This window comes from Nematolebias whitei, chromosome 20 (genome assembly GCF_014905685.2).
Source record: "Nematolebias whitei isolate Nwh7 chromosome 20, NemWhi1, whole genome shotgun sequence".
Lineage (NCBI taxonomy): Eukaryota > Metazoa > Chordata > Actinopteri > Cyprinodontiformes > Rivulidae > Nematolebias > Nematolebias whitei.
Window position 1 is genome coordinate 27702621 of NC_056517.1, and position 26770 is coordinate 27729390.

A 26770-nucleotide genomic window follows, 5' to 3' on the forward strand; every position below is an offset into this window, starting at 1 on the left:
AAATTTAAGATGGAAAAATCTTCAACAGCAGAGCAGATTTTAGTAAATTAGCATGGAACAAGAATTGTGGCTCCATACACTATCTGGGGAACTATCAATGCATACAAGTCAGTTTAACATTTAATGTTTCTTCTTCCAAAATCTGAATGTTACAACCCATACACAGATAAAACTGTATTATGAGTATAATTATTTTACATAAACATAATTTAATCTACAGATTGAGCCTAATTTCCAAACTAAACCAAATTGTTTTAACACAAGAAATTTGGTCATTTTTACACCTCCAAACAGGTGGAAATAAGTATATCATCTAAAATATTCCATAAAAAGTAAGCAATCGGTAAATTAAAAGATGGAAAAGAAAAGAGATAATTATATATCGTGCAATGATAAATTAAGTCAGGTCCTCTTGTTAGACTGCGAAAATAACGTGGATTAAAAAATACCAATCGACTTTTATCTTGTTTGACTCTTTTGGGCTTCCGTACTTCGAGCTTGTTACTAAGGCAGCCAGGAGGAAGCTGAGAACCGTTATTTGTGATCTTTAGCTTTAGCGCGATACATTTTCAACTCGAGCTGAACTTTTAGTCGATAGTGTATCGAAGCAAATATTTATATATATATATATATATATATATATATAAACATGTTACCGTGTCATTTAGTCTTTATATGTAAATTTATCGAACAACCACGTCTTTATTTTATCAATTAGCATTCTTGAGAGGTTTCTCTGCTGTCACTCCTGGGTTAGCTTCGTGGATGCTAATGTAGCATTTCTGGCTCGCATGTATCTCAGCCAACATACATAAAACGTATCCAGCTGTTGCCGCGCCGCAGCAGTTATGAACATTACAAAAGGCTGACGTTTTCTCAAATATCCGACCTTCGTTATGGGCACTGCGTCTTCTTTAGTCAGTCCTGGAGGAGAGGTGATTGAGGATGGATATGGTGGTGAAGGAGGAGAAGCCTGTGAGATACCGGTTGAAGTGAGGCCCAAAGCCCGACTCCTGCGCAGCTCCTTCCGCCGAGGACCTCGGGTAATCGGGGCCAGTTTCAAATCCACGGGATCTGTGGATCTTGAATACACAGCAGAGTACGAGAGACTCCGTAAAGAGTACGAAATCTTCCGTGTCAGCAAGAATAATGAGGTTGCATCCATGCAAAGGAAGGAAGCCAAGCTGGATGAGGAAAACAAGAGGCTGAGGGCCGAGTTGCAGGTAAATCAAGGGGCTGCTTAGTCCAAAACACTCATTAACTGCGAGGTGGTGCTTAACAACTCTGATTTTGTTGAGCAGGCTCTTCAGAAGACCTATCAGAAGATCCTCAGAGAAAAAGAAGGTGCTCTTGAAGCAAAGTACCAAGCTATGGAGAGGGCGGCCAACTTTGAGCATGACAGGGACAAAGTAAAACGACAGTTTAAGGTAAACCGTGCCAAAAGCGTGTCTGTATGAGCATATATGACTGTAATTATATAAGGACAACTTAACTTCATAATATATTTGCCTCATAAAACTCAGATTTTTCGGGAGACAAAAGAGAAAGAGATCCAGGACCTCCTTCGGGCTAAGAGGGACCTGGAGGCCAAACTTCAACAGTTACAGACTCAGGGATTTCATGTCTACAGTCCAAACGGTTCTGATTCAGACGATAACCAAACTACTGTGACCGGTAAGACACGTATATCTTTGTATTGAGATCCTGCTTTGGTTTGTTTATCTATCAATATGTTTGATTTGACCTTTTTTTGTTCAGCACCCTATTGTTTTTCTGTTGTTATTTTTTTTCCCACAGCTGTAGGAACACAGTGTGAATACTGGACAGGAGGGGTGCTGGGAAGTGAACCATCGATGGGTAGTATGATGCAGTTGCAGCAGACTTTCAGGGGGCCAGAGTTTGCACACAGTTTAATTGATGTGGAAGGACCCTTTGCAAATGTGAGCAGAGGTAAGAACAAAACAGCAGAGTGAAAAGGTGTTTGTGTGCTGCACCAAAATAGCCAGCATTTTGTACAAAGGTTATGGTTTGTCATTGCTGGAAACTCTGACTTGTGCCGCAATCTTTTGCACTTTAACACATCTCATCTCACTCCTCACACATTTCCTGTCTCTCCCTCTGACAAATAAAATCCGCTAAACAAAAGTACTAAAACCATCACTAAATTTACTGCAGCACTAAACAACTAGTTCTGCATTTCCCATCTTTTACAGTATTGCTTTATGCTGCATACAATCACTTTTGTTTGTTTGTGTGTACTTTGTACTGTGCTTGAAGCATACAGATTACATCATGTCTTATTTCCTTAGATGACTGGGATGCTGCGGTGGCCAGTCTGCTTCAGGTGTCACCTCATGTGCCCCAAGCCTTATGGAGTAACACTGTGCGCTGCTACCTTATCTCTACACAGGACACCAAAGCTGAGCTAGATATCTTTATGAAGGTTTGTTAGACGGCCACAGTAAGTCAGCAAATCTCTACTGTTTTTATGAGTGTTTATGCTAATCACATAGCTTGTGAGAAGACATGGGTCAGGCTTAGTTTTTACTCATTCATCTGTCTTCATAAGTGACTTTTAACAAACTTACTGATGCGTTCTAGTCAAGCGGTGCTTGTCTAATTGTTAATTCAAACCAAGAACAAAATATAATTGGAAATATTTTGTTACGGGTAATTACTGAATTTTCCGTTGTAAAGGTCGCACCGCCCTATAAGTCGCATCAGTCCATATTTGTCTAATAAAGTGGAAAAATCCATAAATACGTTGCTTTGCCGTATACGTTGCATCTATTATGCGTCACCGCTGACGCGTCGCGTTTGTTACGCGTCACTGCTGACAACCCGGAAATGTGGGTCAGTGTTGTGCCAAAAAGTGATTGGCTGCCAAATGGCAGCTGCAGGAGCGTGCACGGGAGGACTTTAACAAGAATTGAACAAAATGAACACTTAAAAACAATTATTTGTTTGCTCGAAATTATAGTAAAGGTGTGTCTCAGCCTATCGTTTGCTTAATAAATTAACTTTGACGGTCAAATCAGCTGCATTTCAAAAGCTGATACATGGAAGTAGGAACGCGCAGAGGGACAAGTCGCTGTGCGTTTCTTCCAAATTTAACAAGATAAACGCCTAAAAACAATTATTTGTTTGCTCGACTTTATAGTAAAGGTGTGTCTCAGTCTAACGTTTGCTTAATAAAAGGACTTTAACGGTCAAATCAGCTGTATTTCAAAAGTATTCACTGCCTCGGTGCTCCTGGGCACGTGCAGACAGGGAGGAAAAAAGGAAGAAGGAACGCTGCACGTTTCTTTGAAATTTAACAAGAAAAGCACCTAAAGCATTTATTTGTTTACTCAAAATTATATCAAAGGTGTGTCTCAGTTGAACTTTTACTTAATAAATGCACTTTAAGGGTCAAATTGCATTTCGCCGGGGCAGTGCAGTGAAATGAAGCTGATTTGACGGTTGCTCGAAGCAGTGAACAGAACGAAGGTGGGAGGCAAGCCGATTGTGTCATTAATAGCTGGTGAAGATTCTCAGTCATCCAGGACATGGTAAATAAAAAAAAAGTTCAAGACAAAAACAATAAAGTCCAGTTGTTTTTGTCTTGAACTTTTTTGAATTTGTCATTAATAGCCACTTTTACCTATTACATGACACAACGGCATGCCTTACAAATCGACTGCCACCTAGCGGCTGAAAGTGGTACTGTTCTCTTTTTTTTTTTTTTCTGTCGGAATGAATGAAAACGGTCATATCTCAGCCAAAAATTGGTTTATAAATCCATCCATCCATCCATTATCTTTACCCGCTTATTCCATTTTGGGTCACGGGGGTCGCTGGTGCCCATGTCCAGCAATCACTGTGCGAGGGGCGGGGTACACCCTGGACGGGTCGCAAGTCCATCACAGGGCCACATAGAGACAAACGAGACAAACAACCATTCACTCTCTCACTCACACCTAGGGACAATTTAGAGTTACCAATCAGCCTAACATGCATGTTTTTGGTCTGTGGGAGGAAACCGGAGTACCCGGAGAAAACCCACGCATGCACGGAGAGAACATGCAAACTCCACCCAGAAAGGCCCCTGGACCGGGGTTTGAACCAAGGACCTGCTCGCTGAAAGGCAGCAGCTCTACCAGTTGCGCCACCGTGCTGCCCTGGTTTATAAATATGGGGGAAAAAATCCATAAATACGTCACTTCAGCCTAAAAGTCGCAGGGCATGTAAATTATGCAAAAACAACGTGACTTATAGGGTGAAAAATACGGTAGATCAAACTCAAACAGAAGTTCTGGATTGTTCACTTTTTATTTTTATTTTTTTAGAATAACTCGTTTCCTTCTGTCTGAGGCAGAAAAAAATGATCTGGATTATTAATTGCCTCCATTTTTTTTTTTCTTCTGTGAAACTTTTACATTTTGTTTTGTTTACAGAAACACTCTTTAGAGTTACGACAGATGTGCGAGTGTCTGGGCCATTTCTACCTAAATGTTTGCTTCCCAGAGGAGACCGCCGCTTCATACATCACAGAGCGCATACAGGAGATCGAAAAGAGCTCAGTGTGTGTGCTTCTTCTCAAATCCACTGTCACTAGGTATAGATGACTTCTGCACCTCTCCGTTTTCTTGACATAGTGATGATTAACTATGTTGATTTTTTTTTTTAATAAATAATTTTTTTTTGTTTGGATTTTCATCTATAACACTTTTTTGCAGCTCTGTAGTAGAGGATTGTGAAGAGGCTTTCGTGAGGAACCTGGATGGCCATTCACTGGTGCTGTACCTTCGGACTGAAGAGGGTAGCAGTTTGACTGAACCCATCAGGGAGCTGTTAGAGAAAGTCAACACTGCAGACAAGGCTGCTAAAGTCAAGGTGTGTCTTATTAAATTAAAGATAAAAGAGAATATGAGGGAGTGCTGCTGCAGTTCTTTGTTAGTAGGTGATAGTTTGTGTCATTAATGAAAAACAAGTTTTAAATTATTGCATTCTGGTCCACGTTTTAATGATCTTTCAGTGTTTTATAGAATTACACACTGGTTTGTGTTTATTTTGAGACGATGAGCTAACTTACATGAGAAATGTCAGAATTCTGCATATTGGATGATTTATTTAATAGCAGTTTAGAGTTGCTATTATTTCTCCTAACATGTTATTTCCTATGTTTCTAATTAAATATTCTACATAGTGGCTTTTAGTCATATTTAACATCTAACAACTTGTTGCATGAATGCTCTTTTCTGCTTTTACCCTCTTTGTTCTCACAGACTTTCTTGCAATCTTACACAGTACAGATCCATCATAGCCACTACTAACTCTGAACAAAATGCAGATGGTATGTGTTTATTGCATTTAAACACGACATTCTGTGTTTTCCTGGCTGCCAAAGCGACACTGGGATTGTTCTGACATTATTCAAAATGTATATCCAGGTGGTGGATCATAGCGGCTTTGCAGAAGACGGAGCTAACCTCATTTATGCTCAGCTTAAGCAACTCATCAAGCAGGTACAAAAGAAGATTTTTGTGTTTGTTCAAAACCTAAAAGAAAGTTTGCACTGAAATTGTTTTTATAGCATTTGTCCCTTGCTCACTATCCAGGAGCTGCTGGGTTTTGAAGCAGCAGATGTGGACTCAAAGGACTCTGTCATAGACGAGGAAGACTCTGGAGACGTGCTGTGGGACCTGCATGATGAACAAGAGCAGATTGAGTCCTATCAGCAGGCTTGTAGCAGCACTACCTCCCAGTTAGGCTTTCAGAAGGCACGGAAGATCTTCTTTGTTCAAATTTCTAATTTGCACTTCAAATTCAGCAATTTTCATGTAGATTAATTCAATGACTCGTGGTTTTCTCAGTATATAGATCGTTTGAATGACATGATAGCTGCCCCCCCTCCCACACCGCCTCTGCTGGTATCTGGTGGTCCAGGCTCTGGAAAGTCTCTCCTGCTCTCCAAATGGTGAGCACTGGTTTGTGAGGTGTAAAATGAACTGACACTGGTGGACCATTTTATAATTTTACCATTTATGTTACAAATATACAACACAATAATTAGTGTTTTTTTTTTTTTATAGGATTGAGCTGCAGCAGAAACAATCCCCCAGCACCTTGTTCCTTTATCATTTTGTCGGTCGCCCACTTTCCACAAGCTCGGAGCCAGTTCTCATCATCAAACGTCTCACAGTCAAAGTAGGAAGTTTCTTTCATTTGCTTTTTTTCTTTTTTGAAAAATGCAAATCTTATTTCAGGTATGGGATCTTGTTTACTGTTTCTCTGTTCGTTTATCGTCTCTTAGCTGCTGCAGCATTTCTGGTTCATTTCTGGTTTAACCATGGACCCCAGTAAGACCTTGGAGAAGTTTCCCCGCTGGCTTGAAAGACTGTCCGCACGGCATCAAGGAAACATCATCATCATCATCGACTCAATTGACCAAATACACGTAAATCCCCCTTATTCTTTAAATCAAACCCTCATCGTGTTTAAGTCTGTGGCAATTCAAACAATTATTTCTTTTGTGCATATTTTTGTCTCTACATTCCAAGAATGATCATCTTCTTTGGATTTTTTTTTTCTTCAGCAAGCAGAACGACACATGAAGTGGCTGATTGATCCTCTTCCTGTTAATGTCAGAGTGGTGGTTTCTGTCAATGTAGAGACGTGTCCTCAAGCTTGGAGGTGGTGCATTCTGCTTAAACTCCATCCATCCATTATCTGTACCCGCTTAAATTGACTGTATACGCATGTCTTCAATAATCTTTATATATTCCCCATGCTGTAAAAATACACATTTGTTTGCATTTATAATTTCTTTCTTTTTAGGTTGTGGCCGACGCTCCACTTAGATCCACTCAGTCCTAGAGAAGTCAAGAGCGTAGTCACTGCAGAGTGTCAGGGTGTGGGTCTCAAACTTACCAAAGACCAGGTCAGTTCCCTTGGAACATTTGCGAGCACAAACAAGAGGTTTGTTTTCTGTTATTGTCGGGAACATTTGAAAGTTTTCTCATTTTGTTTTAGGAGAAAAAGTTAGAAAGGCACTGCCGCTCTGCATCAACCTGCAATGCGTTATACGTCACTCTGCTGGCAAGGATGATCACTAGGTGAGCCATCTCTGGGGGTTTATTGTTATTTTTTTCATTTATGTATAAAAATAAATCAGTAAAGATAAGCTAATGTTTTTTTTATTTGGATTGGTTTGTTCCAGTATCAGCTACAACCTCCTTAACTCTGCTTCTGGGCCATTTATTTCCACAAGCCTTCAAGTTATAAATGTCAGTTTTCTAACTATGAAGTTTAAAGAATGTCTTTAACCTTAATAAGATCATAATTTTAAGACTGTAGAGCATTTTCTTAAAACAGCTTAATAATTTTTAATTTGCTTGTGGATCAGATGGTTTGCTTCAGTACTGCACTAATTAACCATTACACAACCAGCTACAATAAATGTGTGCAATTTTGTGTTTTTGATGACACGAGGATAGAAATAATAGGAAAACGTCAAAATATCCTATATGATTTATATTCAGGTGAACTGTGATTCACCCCTTATGGTAGATATTCCTTGTTTGTTTAATTATTATTCATTTGATTAATATTAGTGGCAGATCTGACTGGTCTCTGGAGAAGAGCCTGGAGCAGTGTCTGCAGTGTCAGGACACCATGTCTCTGTATTGTCTGGCGCTCAAGACGATGCTAAATTCCCTCGACACAGACACAAAGAGACACGTGATGAAAGAGGTGACCTATTAGTTTCCATCATCTGTAAACTGATTCTTCCACTTAAAACAGACTTTTTGTTGAGCTGAATACAAATTGCTGTGTTGTGCTCAGCAGACGGATATGCGCTTGTCTCTTGTTTAGATGCTGTGCCTTGTGTTTGCCAGCCATAATGGAGTGAGCGAATCAGAAGTATTAGATTTGTTCCCAGAGCTGGAGCTACCTGTGCTGTCCTTTCTGCTCCACAACCTGAACAGACTCTGCATTACAACCCTTCGTTGTGGACTCATCAGTTTTCAGCACCTACAGGTAATTCTGCTCCTTGACCAAATTAGGATGACAACATCAATAGGCCCGTCACGATTACAAATTTTGCTGGGCGATTAATTGTCTCAGAAATTATTGCGATAAACGATATTCTTTTACTTTTGATCATAATTAGTAATTATAGTCAAATTTAAGAAGAAATGTTGGTTAATTTTTGTGTGTAGTACCGTTTTTTGACCACCATATGGCGATATAAAACTCTTTGAACCGAAGGATGGATAGTAAGGGAGCGAGCAGCGTGTCTCTTTAAGAAAAATGGGAGGGAGGTCCCTTGACGTGACATGGGCTGTCTCTCCTACCTTTTTATTCGGTTCTCAAAATGACGGACGCTCTGTGTGGTTTGAGCTCTTTAGCATAGCATTTTTCACACAAAGCTTTTAATAAAAAAATCTGTAAACAATTTCTCCGCTTCTTTTTTCAGAGAAAAACAACGTTTTTACACGAAGGCACGGGTTTCAACTTTGAATTTTGGAGCTTTGACAACACAAAGGTTTTTTTTTCCTGAGGTCGGTCTGTTAGCTTAGATCGTAGCTTCTCAGCTTAGCTGCTTTTAACGATCTAAAAACGTGATTTTGGATCATTAAAATGGATTTTAAAGAGAAAGGGAGGGTCAGTGAAGAGCACCGGAGTCGAGCTTTTTTGTCATCCAGTGTCTTCAGTAGAAAGAGAGACACGAAGAAAAGATAAAGCCAATAAATGAAAATGAGGTCGATAATTTTCATTTATCATGCGATTAATTGATTTATTGTTTATTATGACAGGCCTAAAAATCAGTGCAGGTGTTTACTATTAATTGATTTTGTTATCTGTGCATCTGTCAGGCTGGTGAAGCTGTGAGACTGGAGTTCCTGAGTGGAGGAAGCAGCTCTGCTTCTTACAGAGAGAAACTTATTCATTACTTCAACCAGCAGCTCAGGTTCTTATCCTCCCCTCCAACACAACGCTCCTATTCTTCAGTTAGTGTGACTCATCATGTCGTGTGTATGTTTGTAGTCAGGACCATGTGACATGGCGGGTCGCAGATGAACTTCCCTGGCTGCTCCAGCAACAGGAGGAAAGAATTAAACTACAACTTTGTCTTTTGAATCTGTTTGTCTCCCAAAATCTCTATAAGAGGTGCGTGTTTGTGTTAACTGGGGACATGTTCACACAGAGGGTGACATTATTCAGCCTAACGTGCCTTTTGGCTTCATCCAGGGGTCATTTCACTGAACTGCTGGCCCATTGGCAGTATGTGGGCAAAGACAAAACTTCCATGGCAACCGAGTACTTTGACTCTCTGAAACACTACGAGAAAAGCTGCGAGAGTGAAGAAGACATGACCAAGCTCGCAAACCTATATGAAACTTTGGGACGTTTTCTTAAAGACTTGGGCCTTCCCAGTCAGGTAATGACTTCTAGACTTTCCAAGTGAAAATTGGAATTTGTGCGTATATTTATTTCTGTGTGTTTTTTTTAGGCTGTAGCACCTTTACAAAGATCTCTTGAGATCAGAGAGACAGCCCTAGACCCAGACCATCCCAGCGTAGCTCGTTCTCTGCACCAGCTGGCTGGAGTTTATGTCCAGTGGAAGAAATATGGGAATGCTGAGCAGCTGTACAAGCAAGCGCTTGAGATAAGTGAGAACGCCTACGGTGCAGAACATCCCAGTGTGGCCCGGGAGCTAGAGTCGCTCGCTGTGCTCTATCAGAAGCAAAACAAGTAAATGCAGCGATTTGATGTTTATGTAGAAAGCTATCCAACTTTTGCTAGATCTGAGAGAATATTTGAGAGTAAATTACACTTTGCCAAGATGAGAACCAGTTTAACATTTTAAGGCTTTTATCATCAGGTATGAACAAGCTGAGAAACTAAAAAAGAGGTCAGTTAGGATCCATCAGAAGACTGCCCGCCAGAAAGGTCATATGGTGAGCAACGTTCACAGAAAATGTCAATTGCAGTGTCACACTGATTTAATTAGTCGTATGCCGTCTTCTGCTTTTGTCAGTATGGCTTCACTTTGTTGAGACGCAGAGCCCTCCAGCTGGAGGAGCTGACCCTGGGAAAAGACTCCGCAGATTCTGCTAAAACACTCAACGAGCTAGGTGTCCTCCACTACCTCCAAAACAACATGGAGTAAGACAAAGGAACCATTTTTCTGCAACACCATGTCTAACACAGATCCATGGAAAATCTAGATGTGCGCATTGAGCTGTAAATGTTTGCTAACTTGGCTAAAATTCCTCGTTTCACCCTCATCAGTGCAGCAAAGGTATTTCTGACCCGCTCACTGGAGATGCGTCAGCGTGTCCTCGGCCCAGATCACCCAGACTGCGCTCAGTCTCTCAACAACTTGGCCGCCCTGCACACTGAAAGGAGGGAGTACGAGACCGCCGAGGACATGTACGAGAGGGCGCTGGAAATCCGCAAGAAAGCCTTGTCGCCAGACCACCCCTCTCTGGCGTACACACTCAAACATTTGGCCATGTTGTATAAACGCAGAGTGAGACATCAACATTTGTTAATGCAAAACTTTTAACACACTTCTTGTTGATAACCTCATCTAGTGATGCTTTGTGTCCCACAGGGGAAGCTGGAGAAAGCAGTTCCTCTTTACGAGTTATCTTTAGAGATAAGGGAAAAAAGTTTTGGTCCCAAACATCCAAGTGTAGCCACAGCGCTGGTAAACCTCGCTGTAGTCTACTGCCAGCTGGTGAGATGCATGCCTTCTCTGTTTAGATCACACATTCTTTATCATTTCAAATGTAATTATGGGTTATAGTTCTTTAAATAGAAAAAAAAAAAAAGCTACGCATTTTTTTTTTTTCCGTTCGACAGAAGAAGCACAGCGACGCCTTGCCGCTTTACGAACGAGCACTCAAAGTGTACGAGAACAGTTTGGGCCGCTCACATCCACGAGTTGGCGAAACCCTGAAGAACCTGGCTGTGCTTAGGTAAAAATGCATTCATATTTTTCTAACGTGTTCTCACACGATGTCTTAGTTCATACATATTTTTTTTTCTCCTGATCCAGTTATGAGAGGGGTGATTTTGAGATGGCAGCTGAACTTTATAAGCGTGCGATGGAGATTAAAGAGGCCGAGACATCATTAGTGTGTGGCAACGCCCCGTCACGCCACTCCTCCAGCGGGGACACGTTCAGTGTGAAGGGGCCAGCTCCACCAGCACATGCTCCGAGGTGAACCACTATGAATCGCTCAATCATGCTCTGATGGCTCCAATTTAAAAAAAAAAGTAGCATAAACTTCAACTCCAATGCCTCGTCACTAAAGGACTTGACACGCTGCACTTTTCCATTACATGTGCTCTCATGCTAGACTGGGGTAATGTTATTTTTTTTTTTAATTATTATTATATTACTACTACTGCAACTTTAGAAATTTTTATATTTACAGTTTTATTTTGTTTATTCTGCGGTACTTTATATCAGTCATCTTTTTGTACGATTGATTTTTGTTTCCCAAATTTTAACGTAGCAGCAATGTATTCGAAGCCATGAAATTATCCCAATCTTGTGCCAATGAACGCCTTCGTTGCTTTCAGTTTTATAGTTTTTGTGCAAATTTTTAGTTTTTTTTTTTTATTTATAGCTAAAATGAATACCTTGAAAACATCTAAAACCGTTTCATAAAAACTGGACTTAAAAAAAAGCACTTTTTGTTGTCAATACAGACTATAGGATATATCAGATACTTAAAAAAATGTTTTATGCTGTGGTACACGTTTACATAACCTTGGTTGTTCACTAATAAAAATAGAACAAATGGAGCTTAAAGTTCAAAAACAAGTTAGATGTCTAAGGAGACATCTTATCTGATAATGTTTACATGTTGTGTGTACTGTACACATTTATTCCATAACCAGATAAACTCCAAGGATGCTTCCAAAAACATGTGTCCCGTTTAAGTCTCAGTCAAATTCCAATGCAATAAACTGTTTACTGCTCTGTCTGAACCACATAATGTTTTTAGTGCTTTTTGTATAAACGTATATTGTAATTTACTTCAAATGCTGTTCAGAAAAACAAATCAAACGTGGTATTACAATTGCAGTCCATCTAATAATTACTTTATTGAGACAACACTGTTGCAGCAGAATGACAGAACATACAGAAGAAAAGCTGAACTATTCACCAACTTCAACTTTAGAAAAGCAATATTATTTAATGCATTAAAGGATATTTAATCAATTTTCTTAGCCATTCTTAATAAATCGATTTCACTCCAAGTAGATTTCTTGCATGTATGAAATGCTTTTAACATGTCTCATGCGTTACTCAACATTAGCTGTTAAAAATGTTAAATGTAATTTAAAAAAAAAGATGTATATAGATGTGGAAAAGAAATTAAACTGCAGATTGTTGCCTACATTTTTTTCATCTGAGCCATTAAGTCTTCTAAGCTCATTTCAGTCTCATCCACTGTCTCTCCATTCGGTACATTCTGTAAGAAACAAAAACATGTTCAGAATTTACTTTAAAAAGGCCAAAATGAAGCTAAGGATACAATAAAATGTGAGGATTTGAAGGGTTTCTTATTTTTCTGGTAAAACACTAACCTCATCTGGAATGGTGTAAGCTACTTTGATGCCTTCTGGGAGGTCGGGTACAGTTCCTGATGCAGCCTGTAGCTCTGCATCTGTGACTTCAGATACCAGCTCAATACCTGTATGGCACAAATGTGTTTATGCAAATACAATGACAAAGATAGAGCCAACATAATATCTATGTTAGAACTCTTAGCTCACCCCATTCATTGTCTTCATGGACAACCTCTTCTTCCTCCTCCTGCACAGCTTCCACTCTTGGCCGCTCTGCTTCTTTCTTCTAAACAGAAAATGTCAACAAGATGGGGAAAAGTTAGCTTGTCTGACTGATAAAGAAATCAAATAGTAGTCAATATGTTGGAGAGCTCATGTACCTTGTACTCCTCTTGTTGTCTTCTGCAGTGACGGTCATTACACTGGGGGTTGGCCTTCATGGTCATGGAAGGGAAAAAGTCCTGCATGGCATTGTAGCCGAGATAATAGCTTACTGTGCCAAACTTCAGCAGATACCTAAAGGACAAAATGTTCAACTTAACTCCACTAGCATATGTCAAATTTAGCATTTTAAAGGGTTAACATGGCTTAAAAACAAAAACATACTTGAGGACATTTTGCACAAGGATCCCTGCAACCACACCCATTGTTGTAGGTAAGCTAGCAGCACACACGCCCTCTCGTTTTAGGGTTTTTTCATCAATGTTAGCAGCAACCACCAATGGAGGAGCACACTAAAACCAAATATCGTGTTTCACTTATTTACAATATAAAGAGCATCATGAATGTTAATTAACATTTTTGTGTGTACACGTACAGCAAAGCAGGCTGTCTCTCCAGGAATTATGAGCTGGATGTGACCTGACACAGCGTTCTCACTCACACCAGACTCCATCCAGATCTGACCTAGTTCATTACAAGCCTGTAATAAACATTAAAATAAATAAAATCAGATGGAAATCCAGCTTTGTGTGTGTGTTTTTAAAGTGGAAAAACGTACTGTGTTGATAGCCATCCTGGCCTCAAAGTTATCCACACAGCTCAGGACCAAATCCACTGGTTTTCCTTCTTCCAGCCCTCCATGACTGAAGGAGAACAATTTGCTGTGGAGTTACTTTAGACAACAAGACAGAAAAACATAAAATAAAGTCGGACTCCAAACCTGACGCGATCCATAAAGTGTGTGAAATTTTCCAGTGTTGTGATATTGTAGTTATGGGTCTCAAACGCCACATCTGGATTGATGTTTCTGTTGGGGAAAAGTGATTCAAGCATGAGCAAACTAAACTGAATACTTGTAAATGGAAAAACAGTGATCCTCTGCTGACCTGAGTGTGTGCTCTGCTGCTTCCACTTTACTGAGGCCTGCCTGGTGTGGCTGGAAGAACAGTCTGTTCATGTTGGCCAGCTCCACTTTATCATAGTCGAACAGCAGCAGCTGCAGTGACAGAAATGGCAAACTTGAGATCGAGCACAACTGTAAAAAAAATGACAAACCTAGTGTTTAAATAAGAAAAAAAAAGGTTTCTATTACCTTACCAATGCCACATCTAGTTAGCATCTCAGCTGTCACGCTGCCAACTCCACCAACACCAACTACAGCCACTGAAAAGGTACGGATTTTCTGTAAACAAATTTAATGATGGTTATTTATTCAATAACATTGCAGTCAACTGAAAGATGATTCTCTGTTCAGGTCTTATGAGGGTTGGTTTTTTTTAAATTCCCCACTAATTTAAAAAAAAAATCAACGAATTTAATATGTCTGTCCATGGAAATTCTGTCAGAGCAGCAACCACAACAAAAGAGAAGACACGTCAAGAGTCATACCTCATAGTCCTCCACGATGCCCATTCTTTTTAAAGCCATCAGACGGCTGAAAAGACAAAACAGCTGAGATTAGCTTGTGGTCGGTGAGTAACAAGAGAACGTCGCCTTTGTTATTCGAACTACATTTAAAACAGTCAAACGTACAAAACAAAAATATTGAATTAAAAGTTACCTGTATGGGTTGGAATCCACGACTTCGGAGCTCATTTTGTCAATTTTGGGTCTGTTCATCGCCTGAGCATCTTCCATCATGACACACTGCTGCTGCTTACATTTTATCAATTCGTTTTCCAACTCTCGCACCCTCAGCTTCAGCTCCTCCACCGTCGCCATTTCAGCTAAATAAGTGTTGTTAAAAATAAACAAACTGTATTGTTACAAATTAAATGGCAAATGGACCAAAAATCAACACGAAAAGTACACGTCTTCTACTCCGAGACGAGTTATGTGCGCATCTAAATGGCATCCGTGTGGAAAACGAGCCCAGTCTCTCTAAGGGTTCCTTTTTTTCTTATTCATCATTCGAAAATTTAAGTTGTCAGGTGAAAACAAATCTCAGAAATGTATTCTACATCTCAGTTGTAGCTTTTCAGTATACAAGGTACATTATTTGAGGTTAACAATGAGACTGTTTTATTGAAGTGCTCTTTATATTGCAGATGCAGATTTGTTTGATGTTATTATGAGTGTTGTCCAGCAGGGGGCAGCAGCAATCCAGCAATATTAAAGTGTCAAGTGACTCTAATCACCGACTCTGGTAAATGGACGGACCAGAGCCCTGTAAAGAGAGAGTTGCGACACTCCCATAGACTCCCATAGAAAGAATGGAATGCGGAAGTCACGTGGGTCATGAAGCGGCAAAGAGTTCCAAACAGCAGCGGGTTCAGCATTGAACGTAGTTCATTCTCCGTGTTTTCCCGGTAAGTTGATGCAAATACGACACTTTTTTGCCATTGTGAAGCGTTATCTGACTGTTCTGTACCTCAATTTATCAACATTAATACTTCATGTCGCCAGTTTTAGTTAATGAAACATGTTAAATTGCTAGTTGTTTTAACTGCAGCTGCTCTGCAACATGACGGTTTAAACGGGTCTATTTCTAATTCAACGTTTTAAAATATCTATTACTGCTTACATTTTGAAAGGTGGTCTTTTTTAAATTTATGGTAATTCCAGTTACTGAACTCAACTAGAAAATATTTGTCCTTTTTTTCCTGAGAGATTCGTTCAACCTTTATTTCTACAGGTAAATCCCATTGAGCCTCGAGGACTCATTTACAAGAGAGACCTGATTTAACCAAGAATGATGACAACATGACAACAAGACTGATGTAATTTAGTTCAAGTTATAGATCATTTGTCAAAGACTGCAGCATAAATTGTGACATTATCATTAAAGAAAAACGTGATTGTGGAGATGAGTCAATGTTTTCATGTTTTCCAGGTAAACCAGAGGAGAATGACTTCATGAACTGAATGTTGCATTCAAAGTATCACAAAGGTACAAGATCTCATTTTCTGTCTTCTATTAATCAATAACAGCGTAATCAAGATGTTTGAATAAAATTACTTTAACACCATAACCTTCACAAAGTTATTTACTGCAGTTATTTACTGCAGTATTTACTGCAGGACTGTTAATTTAAATTAGTTTTATATTACTAGTTCAGCGTATGGTAATCATGGGTCAAGTTGAGATGAGACTCTTTCAAGACAGAACAAGAAATAAGAATTATTACAAGAATATATCAGCATCAATAAACTGTAGAACAGTAACAAAACACTTATTAAACTATCACAGGTACATTGAGATGGAGCTGGAAGTTGTTCTTCATGCCAGTTGTCTTCATCTGATCTTTTGTAAAAATATGCCAATTTATTTTCCATTAACATTTTTCTTCGCAGGACTGAGTTAATTTTCTTGTCTGTGAGTTTCTTCTGTCCTGCTTATGGATTTTGTGTTGTAATTGTTCCTCAGGTTGTTCATCTCTGTTCCCTGACTGCCTGTTGATCCATCCTCCTGGTCCTGTTGATCCTGGATCATCAGATCCTGACATGTCCTTGACCTTGACCTTGACCTCTCTAAGTGGCTTTAAGAATCTGTTGGACTCCTGGCAGGGACCAATGCAGACATGTTCCTGTTTTTAGTTTTATACATTTGTCTTGGAATCTAGCTGTTTTTTTGTTTTGTTACCTTTTTCCTTTTAGCCATCCTATTTGTTAAAAAAAACAAACAAACAAAAAAAACTGTAGTATGAGTTTTTATAACTGCTTATTGTTGTTGCTGTTGTCCATTGTTGTCATCTTTCTTTGTTGAAATCAGGTCTCTCTTGTAAATGAGTCCTCGAGGCTCAATGGGATTTACCTGTATAAATAAAGGTTGATTGATTGATTGATGTCCCCGTCCTCTGAGGATACATTTTCATCTTTCCCTCATCTCACTCGCCTCATTTCTGTTTCTTCCTCAGTCTCTGAAATTACAACGTCACTGTTAGAATGAAGATTATTGTTCAATAAAAATATGACAGGAATTATTTAACACTGTTCGTACCAAAGTTTAATTTAGAACAACATGTGTGATCACTGGTCAGGTCACTGGTCAGTGGAAGTTCTGCTGTTCTTCTCATCTGGTTCTGGTTGAACCTCCTTCAGTCTCACATGTTCTCACTGTGTCTCTGTGAAATGTCCTCTCTCTAAATGTGTCTGTAGAGTGACATTAGTTTATTTTCTTGCACATTTCTTTGACAGTTAAACATTTTGAGCCCTGATTGAAAATGTTTGTACAGATTAAATTTACAGCTCTCACTTTGTGTTGTTGTGATGATGATGGTGCTCCTGCTGACTTGAGATGATGTCATTAATAAACAGTATAAATAGTAGTAAAAGTACTTTATTAAAGCTTGCTTTACATTTTACATATTTTATAATAAATTGTTTGGAAATTTATTTTTGCACAGTTAACACTTATTTTGTCATCTGTTATGATTTTAACTAGAAACAGTTTCATTTAAATTAACATTTTAATCAATGAATTACAGTTTTACAATAGTTGTCAGGCTACAATCAACTCAGTTATCAGGTACTTAGTTGCCATAAAAAAAAACAAATACAACAATTATATTCAGTCTCTCTTGTAAATGAGTCCTCATGGCTCAATGGGACGAACCTGTTTAAATAAAGGTTGAATTAACATCTTCTATAGAAATCAAGAATTCATCCAGATGATCTGAGGTAAGCTGGAGCAGATCTGAACTGCTGCATGGAGGACAAGGTGGAGCATTCTCATGCAGAGAACATCAGAAATAGCTTTATAACAGGAGTTACTCTGATCTTTTATTTATCGTGTGTAACGTTATAAAACACTGACATGGCTATATTGATCATTGTATTGCATATACATTTTTTTCTAACAAATATGTGTTTGCAGTCTCGTTTCCTTCTAAAATTTAATGATAAATGTATCAGCCGCTTCTAAAAATGCTTTGATAAAATGCATAGTTTGTGATCAGTAATCAGTTAAGTAATCAGTTCGTTACTGCTCAGCAATTACTGAAAGACGTCAGGTAAAGTAAGAAAAGTCGATTTTTGTGTTATGTTGCGCCAGCAGCCGCTCAAAATGACTGACAGCGAAGAGCTTTTTGGAACTATGGGGAGCTGCATGAACCACGTGACCGCGTATCGGCGAGTTCAAAGAGTGTCGCAACTCTCTCTTTACAGGGCTCTGGGACGGACCATTCTTTCTATCTTATCAACCTACTCAAAGGTTTTTACACTAAAATCTGTTTAATTATGATAAAATGTAGGATCCAGCAGAATACAAAATGACAAATTACGCAAATATTTTAGCAATTTGTTTAAATTTATGACTCGCAGACATTTTTTAAAGTTAGAATCAACCAATTTAAACCAGCCACTAGGGAGCACAAGCCAGTGTATTTCTTGTACCAAGCCAGGGTAAATGGCGAGGGTTGCATCAGGAAGGGCATCCGACGTAACGTTTTTGCCAAAACTAATATACGAGTTCATCTAAGTGACACTGTACCATATTGAGCATGCATCAGGATACTGTACCATATTGGTCAAGGCCGGGGTTAACGATGACTGTCACCGGTGCTGTTGACAAACGGTGCTGGTGGAAATTGTGCTACTGTTAGTCGAAGACCACAAAGAGGGAAATGTGTCAGGAGACACAAGGAGAAGAGGAAAGTCAAGAATGTAGGCCTGATGGTGGCAACTATAAATGTGGGGACAATGACAGACAAAGGTAGAGAGCTGGCTGACATGATGCAGAGAAGGAAGGTAGATGTTTTATGCGTCCAAGAGACCAAGTGGAAGGGCAGCAAGGCTCGCAGCATTGGAGCCAGTGCTGGTCCAAGCCTCCATGGGGCCCTAAGTGAAATTTGGTTTGGGGCCCTCTATTTCTGCTAATAATGTGGATTACTGCAATCAACAGTCAGATGATCAGGTCATTCACCCACCTAACATTAACTCATTGCAAATCTGACAGCCCTGTTTACATTATCCTATATGTATATATCAGTGGTACTAAAAGTAATCACAAAAAAAAAAAAAAAAAAAAAAAAACACCAGTATGCAATGTATTTTACAGCAAAATTGTCATCTGGTTTATTATCTTTGGTTCCAAAGAACAACAGTAATGTGCAAAATAATTTGTAGTGCAAGATCAACAACAAACAACAGACAAAATAACTTAGATGCATAACAATAAATTAAGTTAATACAAAAAGACTAAATAAAACAAAATAAAAATAAAATATAAAGGAAATACTTGAATAATGTAAATGAGCAATTACTTGAAACCACATAAAATGGTTTAAAAAGAAATTTAAAGTTGAATAATTAGTTCTTAAAACTATGTAAATGTATGCAATAATTTGCAAAAGCTGAACTTAAAATAATAAATAGAATTGTAAAGAAATCATTACATATCAACATAATCATACATTATCATACATTATCAACATAATGGTACTTTCTCCAGTTATTTAACAGTCAACAATGGTGTACCACAAGGCTCAGTCTTAGGACCCACCCTCTTTACAATCTACAAAGGTAATGTTATCTATATATATATATATATATATATATATATATATATATATATATATATATATATATATTGTATGTGTGTATGCCTCTTTTATAATTGTCTATTGTTGTCGCTGTTGTCTATAATTGTCTATTGTTGTCGCTGTTGTCTATTGTTGTCATCATTCTTTGTTGAAATCAGGTCTCTTGTAAACAAGTCCTCGAGGCTCAATGGGTTACAGACTAACAGATGAGGTCAGGCAGTAATCCCCGTGGCCTACAATATTTGCAGATGACATTGTGATCTGAGGTGGGAACATGAAACAGATGGAAGAGAACTTGGAGAGGTGGGGGCATGCGTTTGAAAGAAGAAAGTCAACCGTAGTAAGACAGCGTACATGTGTGTGAACGAGAGGGAAGTCATGGAACAGTGAGGCTACAAGGAGCAGAGGTCACAAAGGTGCAGGACTTCAAATATGGTCAACTGTCCAGGAAAATGGGGAATGTGGTAAAGAGGTGAAAAGAGAGTCCAAGCAGGATGAGTGATTTGCAACAAAAGGGTGACAGCAACAGTCAAAGGAAAAGTGTACAAGACAGTGGTGAGACCAGGTATGTTGAATGGGAGTTTACCACAGGAAACCCACTGGTAGATCTCACCTACTTCCTCATACCTCAATACTTGCCCACAAATTTCTGCATGACCAAAACAGTTGGCATGTTACAGAGAATAAAATGTAACATCAATTATGAATGAAAACCTTGAACAGAACTGAATATTGCCAATATTGTACAATGGAAAGTTATGGATTTTAATTTCTCACTGTGCATGTATTCCAGCTGCTGGTGATCTGAGCTCCTTTTACTGCAGATGTCGAAGAATCTCACCAACGTCTGTGCCACAACTGAACTTCTACTTGGCTCTGTCTGTCTTTAAAATGGCTGCAATCGCTCAGGTCTTCATAAAGTTTTAAGCTTTAAAGTGATATTTCAATCTTTTTAAGTAGGGTTCTGTGGAAATTGTTTTTTTACCTGTTGAAAATAACTTTACCTGCGACCTGTCCAGGGTGTACACCGCCTCTCACACAGTGACAGCTGTATGGACACCTGTGACCTTGCGACTCGAAAAGGAAGAAGCGGATGAAGATAATGGATAAAAAAAAACTCTTTGATTGCCTCTGTTCTGAGAAATATAGTTTATTTCTGACTAAATTGACGAGTGAGTCTTCAGCAGCACCAGGAAGCTGTAGGACGTTTTGCAAAGCCTGAGGCACTTTCTGTAGGAATATCACATTTCTATTAAATAAAAGTGTATTTAAAAAAATCTGACAATTGTGTAATTTGCACAAACCACTGTGTAATTTTTGTATTTAGACTTGTTTGTTGGTTAGAGTCACTTTGGTTTTGGCTCTGGCTCCAGTCCGACTAGCTGTTAGCTCCAGTCAGAGTTTAACAACTTTTCCAAACTAAAATTTTTCAAATAGCTATAAACAACAGGTATGATCTTAACTCATCAACTTTCCACATAATCCAGTTTTTAAAGATCTGAACTATCACTGGAATATTTTGTAACATTACTAGAAATTTCTAGCAGTGTTTTGATACAGTTGTCCTGGCTCTAAATAGATGGATGCAGAATATTTATTTCTGTTTTCTTAGGGGATCCATGCTCGTTTCCTGCAGGGAAATGCCAGTGCTCCCAATGCAAATGAGTTTGGTCAGAATGTGGAGCCTTTGGCTAAAATAGCGTTGCATCTTGCCAAAAGGTGAATTATTGTTATGAATTGATTAATATGCACCAGTTCACAAATTTTATGTGAAATAAACTGCTATTGTTGTTTTTAACCACTGAGTCCACCTACAGACTTGATGTTTGAGCCAGTAAGGGTTGGAATTTGGCATCCAGCTGTTGCTTCCAAATCTGATATTTCCTGCCAGTTGTAAACATTTCAAATGTGATTTGTGCTCAGGCCCCTCACCGGTCCAACAAACGACGATCTGTTCCTTCAGACAGTTAAAGGCCGAGCTGTTCTCCAGCAGGTCAAAGACTTCATCCAACAAAACGTGTTTCCTGCTCAGCAGGTCGGTGCCAAGAACAGAAGAGATTTGTATGCTCTGATGGAAGTTTAGCTTGATCGTGACAAGATCTGACAGAGCAGTTCATTCATGCAATTGGGATTTGTTAATAAGAGTGAAGGAAATAAACGACTGTCTGAATTATGTTGCATGAAGAATCATCACAGTTGGCTGAACATCACAGGGTTTTTGCTGCCTTATTCTGTAAAAACTTTGGGCGCCCCAGAAAAAAACAAAAAACAACTCAAATTATAATAATTGAAGCTTTGCATTAATTTCTTTTCTTATATTTTCTCTGATCATGAGAGAAAAGCAAACGTGGAATTACAGTTTTTACTCCTGTTTGAACAGTGATAAAATGTTTTTTTTTTTTCCATCAGGAAGTTGCAGAATAAATATGCTCAGTCTCAACAGAGGTAGAACACCCCCCAAATCGTAGAGGACCTAAAGGTATACAGGATCATTGTTGTTTTATTGAATAAAACTTGTTTCAAGCTGTGAAACTAAAAACTTTTTCCCCAAAAAAATACAACTAAAAGAACAATATTAAAGTGCAGTTGCATGTGTTAAGTCTTTAGAACTTCTTCTCCTTAGTCTTTTTTTTAAACCAGACTAACTTGTGCATCTTCTCCATGACTCATCACTCACCACAAACTGTCATTATTGATTTAAAAGGAAAACTATGTTTAACAGTTACAGCCGGATTATTGATTTTTGTATGCGTTTATTATAATTTATGAAGCTGAGCTCAGCGCCGCTAATGTCTGTTTGTCACAAGTGATTTGTACATTTCTTTTTTTCTGTGCAGGTGAAAGCCAGGCAGGTGGGGCTGTGGAACCTGTTCTCGCCTGCGATCAGTGGACTCACATCTCACTCAGGTGGATTTTGCTTACATTGCAGAAGAAACTGGATGCTGCCTATTAAGTGCTGAAATCTTGTACAATGAGCAGAATGAGTAGGTTTTCATGAAATTGGCCATAAAAAAATTGTCCATGATTTCACTGATGGCATCAGAAGCAACAAATACATGTTGGAGACAGGATATTTATTCCTCAAGTTGTAACCAAAACAGTGGCCGATTTAAAAGAGCTTTATTTATGAGGACAAATATATATACCTTCATGTCTGAATCACCACCTTTTTGTGGTAAAGGAGTTTTTGTGCCTTAATGATCTGAGGAGCTTTGCTGTTGGTGGCATTTGCTCCTTATAGGGTCTCCCAAGACAGATTGGTCCTAAGTGTCAGGCCAGACAAAGATAATACTCGCATGGAGAGACTTCAACAAGGAGCTTGTTGTCCCTCACCCAAACGTGAATTTCTATGGCCACACCCTGAAGCCAGGCTTGGAGGAGGGGCTTAATGGCAAGCTCTTGGTGACTGGGACTCATAATATGCATGTGGCCCAGTATGGTTCAGCCCAAATGAGCTACGTTACCTTCCTGTGAACCCACCACCTGCAGGAGGTGTCATATGAGTCGGGTGCATAATGCTGTTGTAGCTGAAAACGGGGGCCTTGAAACTTTGATCCTGGCTTACCAAAGTGGCACATGGACTGTCACCTCTTGGGCAGGGAAGGAGCCTGAGCCTGTGAGTAAGGTTGAGCGGTATTGACTAGATATAGTTGAGTTCACCCCAATGCCCGGCATTGGCTGTTTTACCAGTCTTCTTGAGAGGGGCTGGATCTTATTGTACTCTGGAGTTGCCTATGGTGAGAGGCGATGTGCTGGTGTGGGTCTACTTATCGCAGCCTGGCTTGGTCACTGTGCGTTGGGGTTTTTCCCGGAAGATGAGGGTAGCTTCCCTGCACCTTCAAGTTGGGGGACAAGCTCTGACTGTTGTTTGCGCCTACATGCCAAACAGCAGTTCAGAGTATCCGGCCTTCTTGGAGTCCTCAGTGGGGGGTGGGTGGGGGGTGGGGGGGGGTTGGAAAGTGCTCCAGCTGGTGACTCATTTATCCTGCTGGTTGATTTCAATGCCCACGTGTGTAGCAACAGCGTGACCTGGAGTGATGTAACTGAGAGGAATGGCCTCTCTGATCTGAAGCAGAGTGATGTTCTGTTGTTGGACTTCTGCGCTAATCAGGACAATGTAGGCCGCAGAGCGATGAATGGCTTTTTAGTATTGCCAACTAATCTGTGGCTGTACGTTTTAGACACTCGAGTGAAGAGAAGTGCTGAGATGTCAACTGATCACCGCTTAGTGGTATGTTGGATTACAGTAGATGGCAGGTGAAGATTTCTGAGAGACACAACAGACCCAAATGTGTAGTGAGTGTTGCCAAGAACACCTGGGAGAAGAAACTGTCAGAAGGATCTTCATCTCACACCTCAGAGTGAAATTCAACCACATCCCAGCAGAGGCCGGGGGCACTGAATCCAAGTAGGCTATCTTTCACACATCCATAGCCGAAGAGGCTGCCTTGAGCTGTGGCCAAAAGTTTGTCGGTGCCTCTCACAATGGCCACCCTGGAACTTTGTGTTGGACACCCCCAGTTAGGGAGGCCCTCAAGTTGAAGGAGTCCCATCATGCATTGTTGGCTGGTGGGCCTCTGGAGACAGCTGAGGAGTATGGGCGCACCAAGCGAACAACATCAATGGCTGTTGCTGAGGCAAAAGCTCAGATATGGGAGGAGTTCTATGAGGTCTCGGATAGAGACTCAATCGGGTCTGAGGAGATTCTGGCAAACAATCAGGTGGCCGAAGCGGGGAACGCAGCACTTTACCAACACTGTGTTTAATGAAGGTGGGGTGCTGTTGACCTCAACCAGTGATGTTGTTGAGCAGTGGAAGGAATACTTTTCTGACCTTCTCAATCCCATCAACGCATCTTCCATAGAGTAAGCTGTGTTGGGGGACTTTGGGGTTGGTCCGTCCATAACCAGGTAGTTAAAAAGTTACAACTTCTCATTGTTTCCTCAGAGCCTGATGTTACGTCCAGTGATGCAGCCAACATAGAGTGCAGTCTTTGCAGGGAAAAAGATAGCTATGTTATAAATGACAAAAAGTGTGGAGCAGCAGTGAGTTCATTTATTTTTATCTAATCCTGTACACTACAGATATCCTGGCCTATTTACATCCCAGAATGTCCTCAGAGAACATACTATAGACGGCATAAACTGTCAACAAGTATTTTTATTTGAGATAAATAAACATGCTTTAAACTTCTTTCTAAGCGGAAGAAATGCATGAACTGAATGTTTGTCAAAGAATAAACCTGAATTATTTTTTTATTTTTATTTTTTATTTTTTTGGGGGGGGGGGGGTATTTTTATTTTTTATGGCCATTAAGGTAGTAAAGCCCCAATATGTTGCATGCTAATCCAAACAGCTAGCATATGCAACAAAAAGCTCAGATGACTCCCATAAATAGTATAATATAACATAAACATGTTTTAATGACCCTGCACATTTTAAATCTATTTTATTTTGTTTAAGAAGGCTTTAACTTGCTAGAAGTTGAACTAGTACGAGGTCATGGATTCCATCTACAATAGTCACAACTGACATTTTACCTCTGGATTGAGTCATGATCGGATTGTTCTCATGTAAACGATACATTTAGATTATTTAATCCGAATACATTTCAAACCGATCAAAGAATTTTACGCATGTAAACATAGCTAGTGTAAGGGATGCAAGCTGCTCAATAAAGGAAAAACAACAACAATGGATTAAATGCTAATAACTTGAACAAACCGTAAAGCTTTATTTTGTCAATTTAATATTTCAGAATAATAATTCACAATTTACCTTTTTTTTTGGATGATTGTTTGATCCATCCTTACTTAGCTCTAATAAGGAACTTTATTTTTATATTTTTGTTTTACTATTAAAATACTAAATATGAAGTAAGTAACACAGAAGTGTCCTTCAAGGAGGGCTGATAGCTTGGTGTTCAGTCTTGTAATCCTGAGGTTGCGGGTTAGAGCCCAGGTTGCTTCAGGAAGAGCATCCGACGTGAAACAATTGTCAAATCTTTCAAGCGAGTGTGACAACCCCTGAAAAAGGGAGCAGCCGAAAGAAACTTACTTACACCTGTGTCCTGTGAACAGAAAACTGAGTGTGTTGAGCTTGGAAATACAATTGCAGTACAAATCCAGGCTGGATTTTTTTGTATTAAAAAAAAAAAAAAAACTTTTATCAGTTTCAGTAAATTTTAAAATATCTCTCATATTTCTTCTTGCACGCGTAGAACCTGAAAGTTATATTTATTTTCGCTCTACAGCTCACAGTTTCTGTCTGTCACTCAGCTGTGGTTGGACTCATCTTTAACATGTCTCCTCTTCCTCCAAAGTGAAATTTCTATCGGTGGAAAGAATTCTCTGGAGTTGTGAGAATGTCCTCCGCCAACATGAACAAATCTTTCTGTTTGGAAAGAATGTGGGTGTTGATGGCCATTTTCATGCTTTCTGTGACCAGTTGTTGTTTTTTTCACACAAAACCGTCATTATTTTTTTTTTCTTTCTTGTGAGTCACAACATCTAGTCTCACTTTGTTACATTACGTTTAGCCAAAAAAAGTAAAGTTGGACAGCACTGTGTTAATTTAATGTCCAAGTGTAATGTTGCTGTGGTGAATTCATTCTTTCCAATAGAAACTGCCAGTTCTCTGACTTGTTGTGGGTGTTGCCTGTTTTTCTGAGATACTTAAGAGACTTTACAAGAAAAATTGAGAATATTTTAAAAACACTGAGCGCTGTGCAGAAGTTTTTACCACCCATTTGCTGATTTCCTATTTGTCGACACAACGCTGGTTCATATTAGTTAAGAGCCTTTTCATGCGTGAATGATTCATAGGTCAGAAGTAGCTTAACAAACAGGTTGATGTGGAAAAAAGTCAGGTACACAAACTGAAAATGAATTTAAAAAAAGCACCCACAATTTAGAAAACAAAAACTTTAAAAGAAATTCTGAAAATTTGGGATCAAGTTCACCTTAAAAAATCAGAAGGCAAAACAGGAAGATTCAAGACTTTTGCACAGCACTGCGTTTTCAGAGTCAGTTTCTTTATTTGTCATTCACACCACATGTGGTACATGAGGTGGAATGGAATTGTGTACACAGGGTCCCAGTTACATCCAACAAAAGTATAAAATGTAAAAGAAAAACAGTAATAAGACCTAAGATATGAACTAAGAAAGACATTAACTAAAAATACACAAAGCACTAGTAGTACAATATATATATATATATATATATATATATATATATATATATATATATATATATATATATATATAT

General features: G+C 39.2%; 3 protein-coding genes across 3 annotated transcripts in view; 2 read left to right on the plus strand and 1 right to left on the minus strand.

Annotated features, from left to right (window-relative positions):
- The first annotated feature begins 790 nt into the window (after positions 1-790).
- On the plus strand, positions 791-11222 carry nphp3 (nephronophthisis 3). Its single transcript, XM_037694084.1, has 27 exons — positions 791-1223; positions 1302-1427; positions 1524-1674; positions 1798-1950; positions 2310-2443; positions 4437-4597; positions 4719-4875; positions 5433-5507; positions 5601-5762; positions 5856-5959; positions 6075-6189; positions 6296-6439; positions 6578-6675; positions 6820-6922; positions 7015-7097; positions 7596-7734; positions 7858-8022; positions 8862-8956; positions 9034-9156; positions 9238-9427; positions 9500-9741; positions 9872-9947; positions 10028-10155; positions 10282-10522; positions 10607-10732; positions 10858-10973; positions 11054-11222. The coding sequence occupies exons 1-27, from the start codon at positions 897-899 to the stop codon at positions 11220-11222; spliced, it is 3903 nt and encodes a 1300-aa protein (XP_037550012.1). The 5' UTR covers positions 791-896.
- Positions 11223-12092: 870 nt separating this feature from the next.
- Positions 12093-14873, minus strand: uba5 (ubiquitin-like modifier activating enzyme 5). Its single transcript, XM_037694090.1, has 12 exons — positions 14582-14873; positions 14410-14455; positions 14114-14203; positions 13908-14017; positions 13742-13828; positions 13580-13664; positions 13397-13501; positions 13186-13313; positions 12960-13095; positions 12787-12865; positions 12598-12704; positions 12093-12482 (listed from the first exon to the last, which is right to left on the minus strand). The coding sequence occupies exons 1-12, from the start codon at positions 14740-14742 to the stop codon at positions 12405-12407; spliced, it is 1212 nt and encodes a 403-aa protein (XP_037550018.1). The 5' UTR covers positions 14743-14873; the 3' UTR covers positions 12093-12404.
- A 5123-nt stretch (positions 14874-19996) lies between these two features.
- acad11 (acyl-CoA dehydrogenase family, member 11) overlaps positions 19997-26770 on the plus strand; it is a 16874-nt gene continuing 10100 nt past the window's right edge. Inside the window, 10 exon segments of the mRNA XM_037693953.1 lie at positions 19997-20167; positions 20259-20411; positions 21115-21221; positions 21426-21537; positions 21912-21917; positions 22340-22387; positions 22389-22486; positions 22992-23122; positions 24024-24223; positions 24413-24534. Coding sequence (XP_037549881.1) covers positions 19997-20167; positions 20259-20411; positions 21115-21221; positions 21426-21537; positions 21912-21917; positions 22340-22387; positions 22389-22486; positions 22992-23122; positions 24024-24223; positions 24413-24534 — 1148 coding nt within the window.

Excerpts from the sequence above, each read along its gene's own strand:
- nphp3 (XM_037694084.1), top strand. The coding sequence starts at position 897 with ATGGGCACTGCGTCTTCTTTAGTCAGTCCTGGAGGAGAGGTGATTGAG. Across the intron at positions 1,428-1,523 it reads AAGTAAAACGACAGTTTAAG|ATTTTTCGGGAGACAAAAGA; the intron begins GTAAACCGTGCC and ends CATAAAACTCAG. Across the intron at positions 2,444-4,436 it reads AGCTAGATATCTTTATGAAG|AAACACTCTTTAGAGTTACG; the intron begins GTTTGTTAGACG and ends TTTTGTTTACAG.
- uba5 (XM_037694090.1), bottom strand. The coding sequence starts at position 14,742 with ATGGCGACGGTGGAGGAGCTGAAGCTGAGGGTGCGAGAGTTGGAAAAC. Across the intron at positions 13,829-13,907 it reads GCAGCAGAGCACACACTCAG|AAACATCAATCCAGATGTGG; the intron begins GTCAGCAGAGGA and ends TTTCCCCAACAG. Across the intron at positions 12,705-12,786 it reads CCATGAAGACAATGAATGGG|GTATTGAGCTGGTATCTGAA; the intron begins GTGAGCTAAGAG and ends TGTGCCATACAG.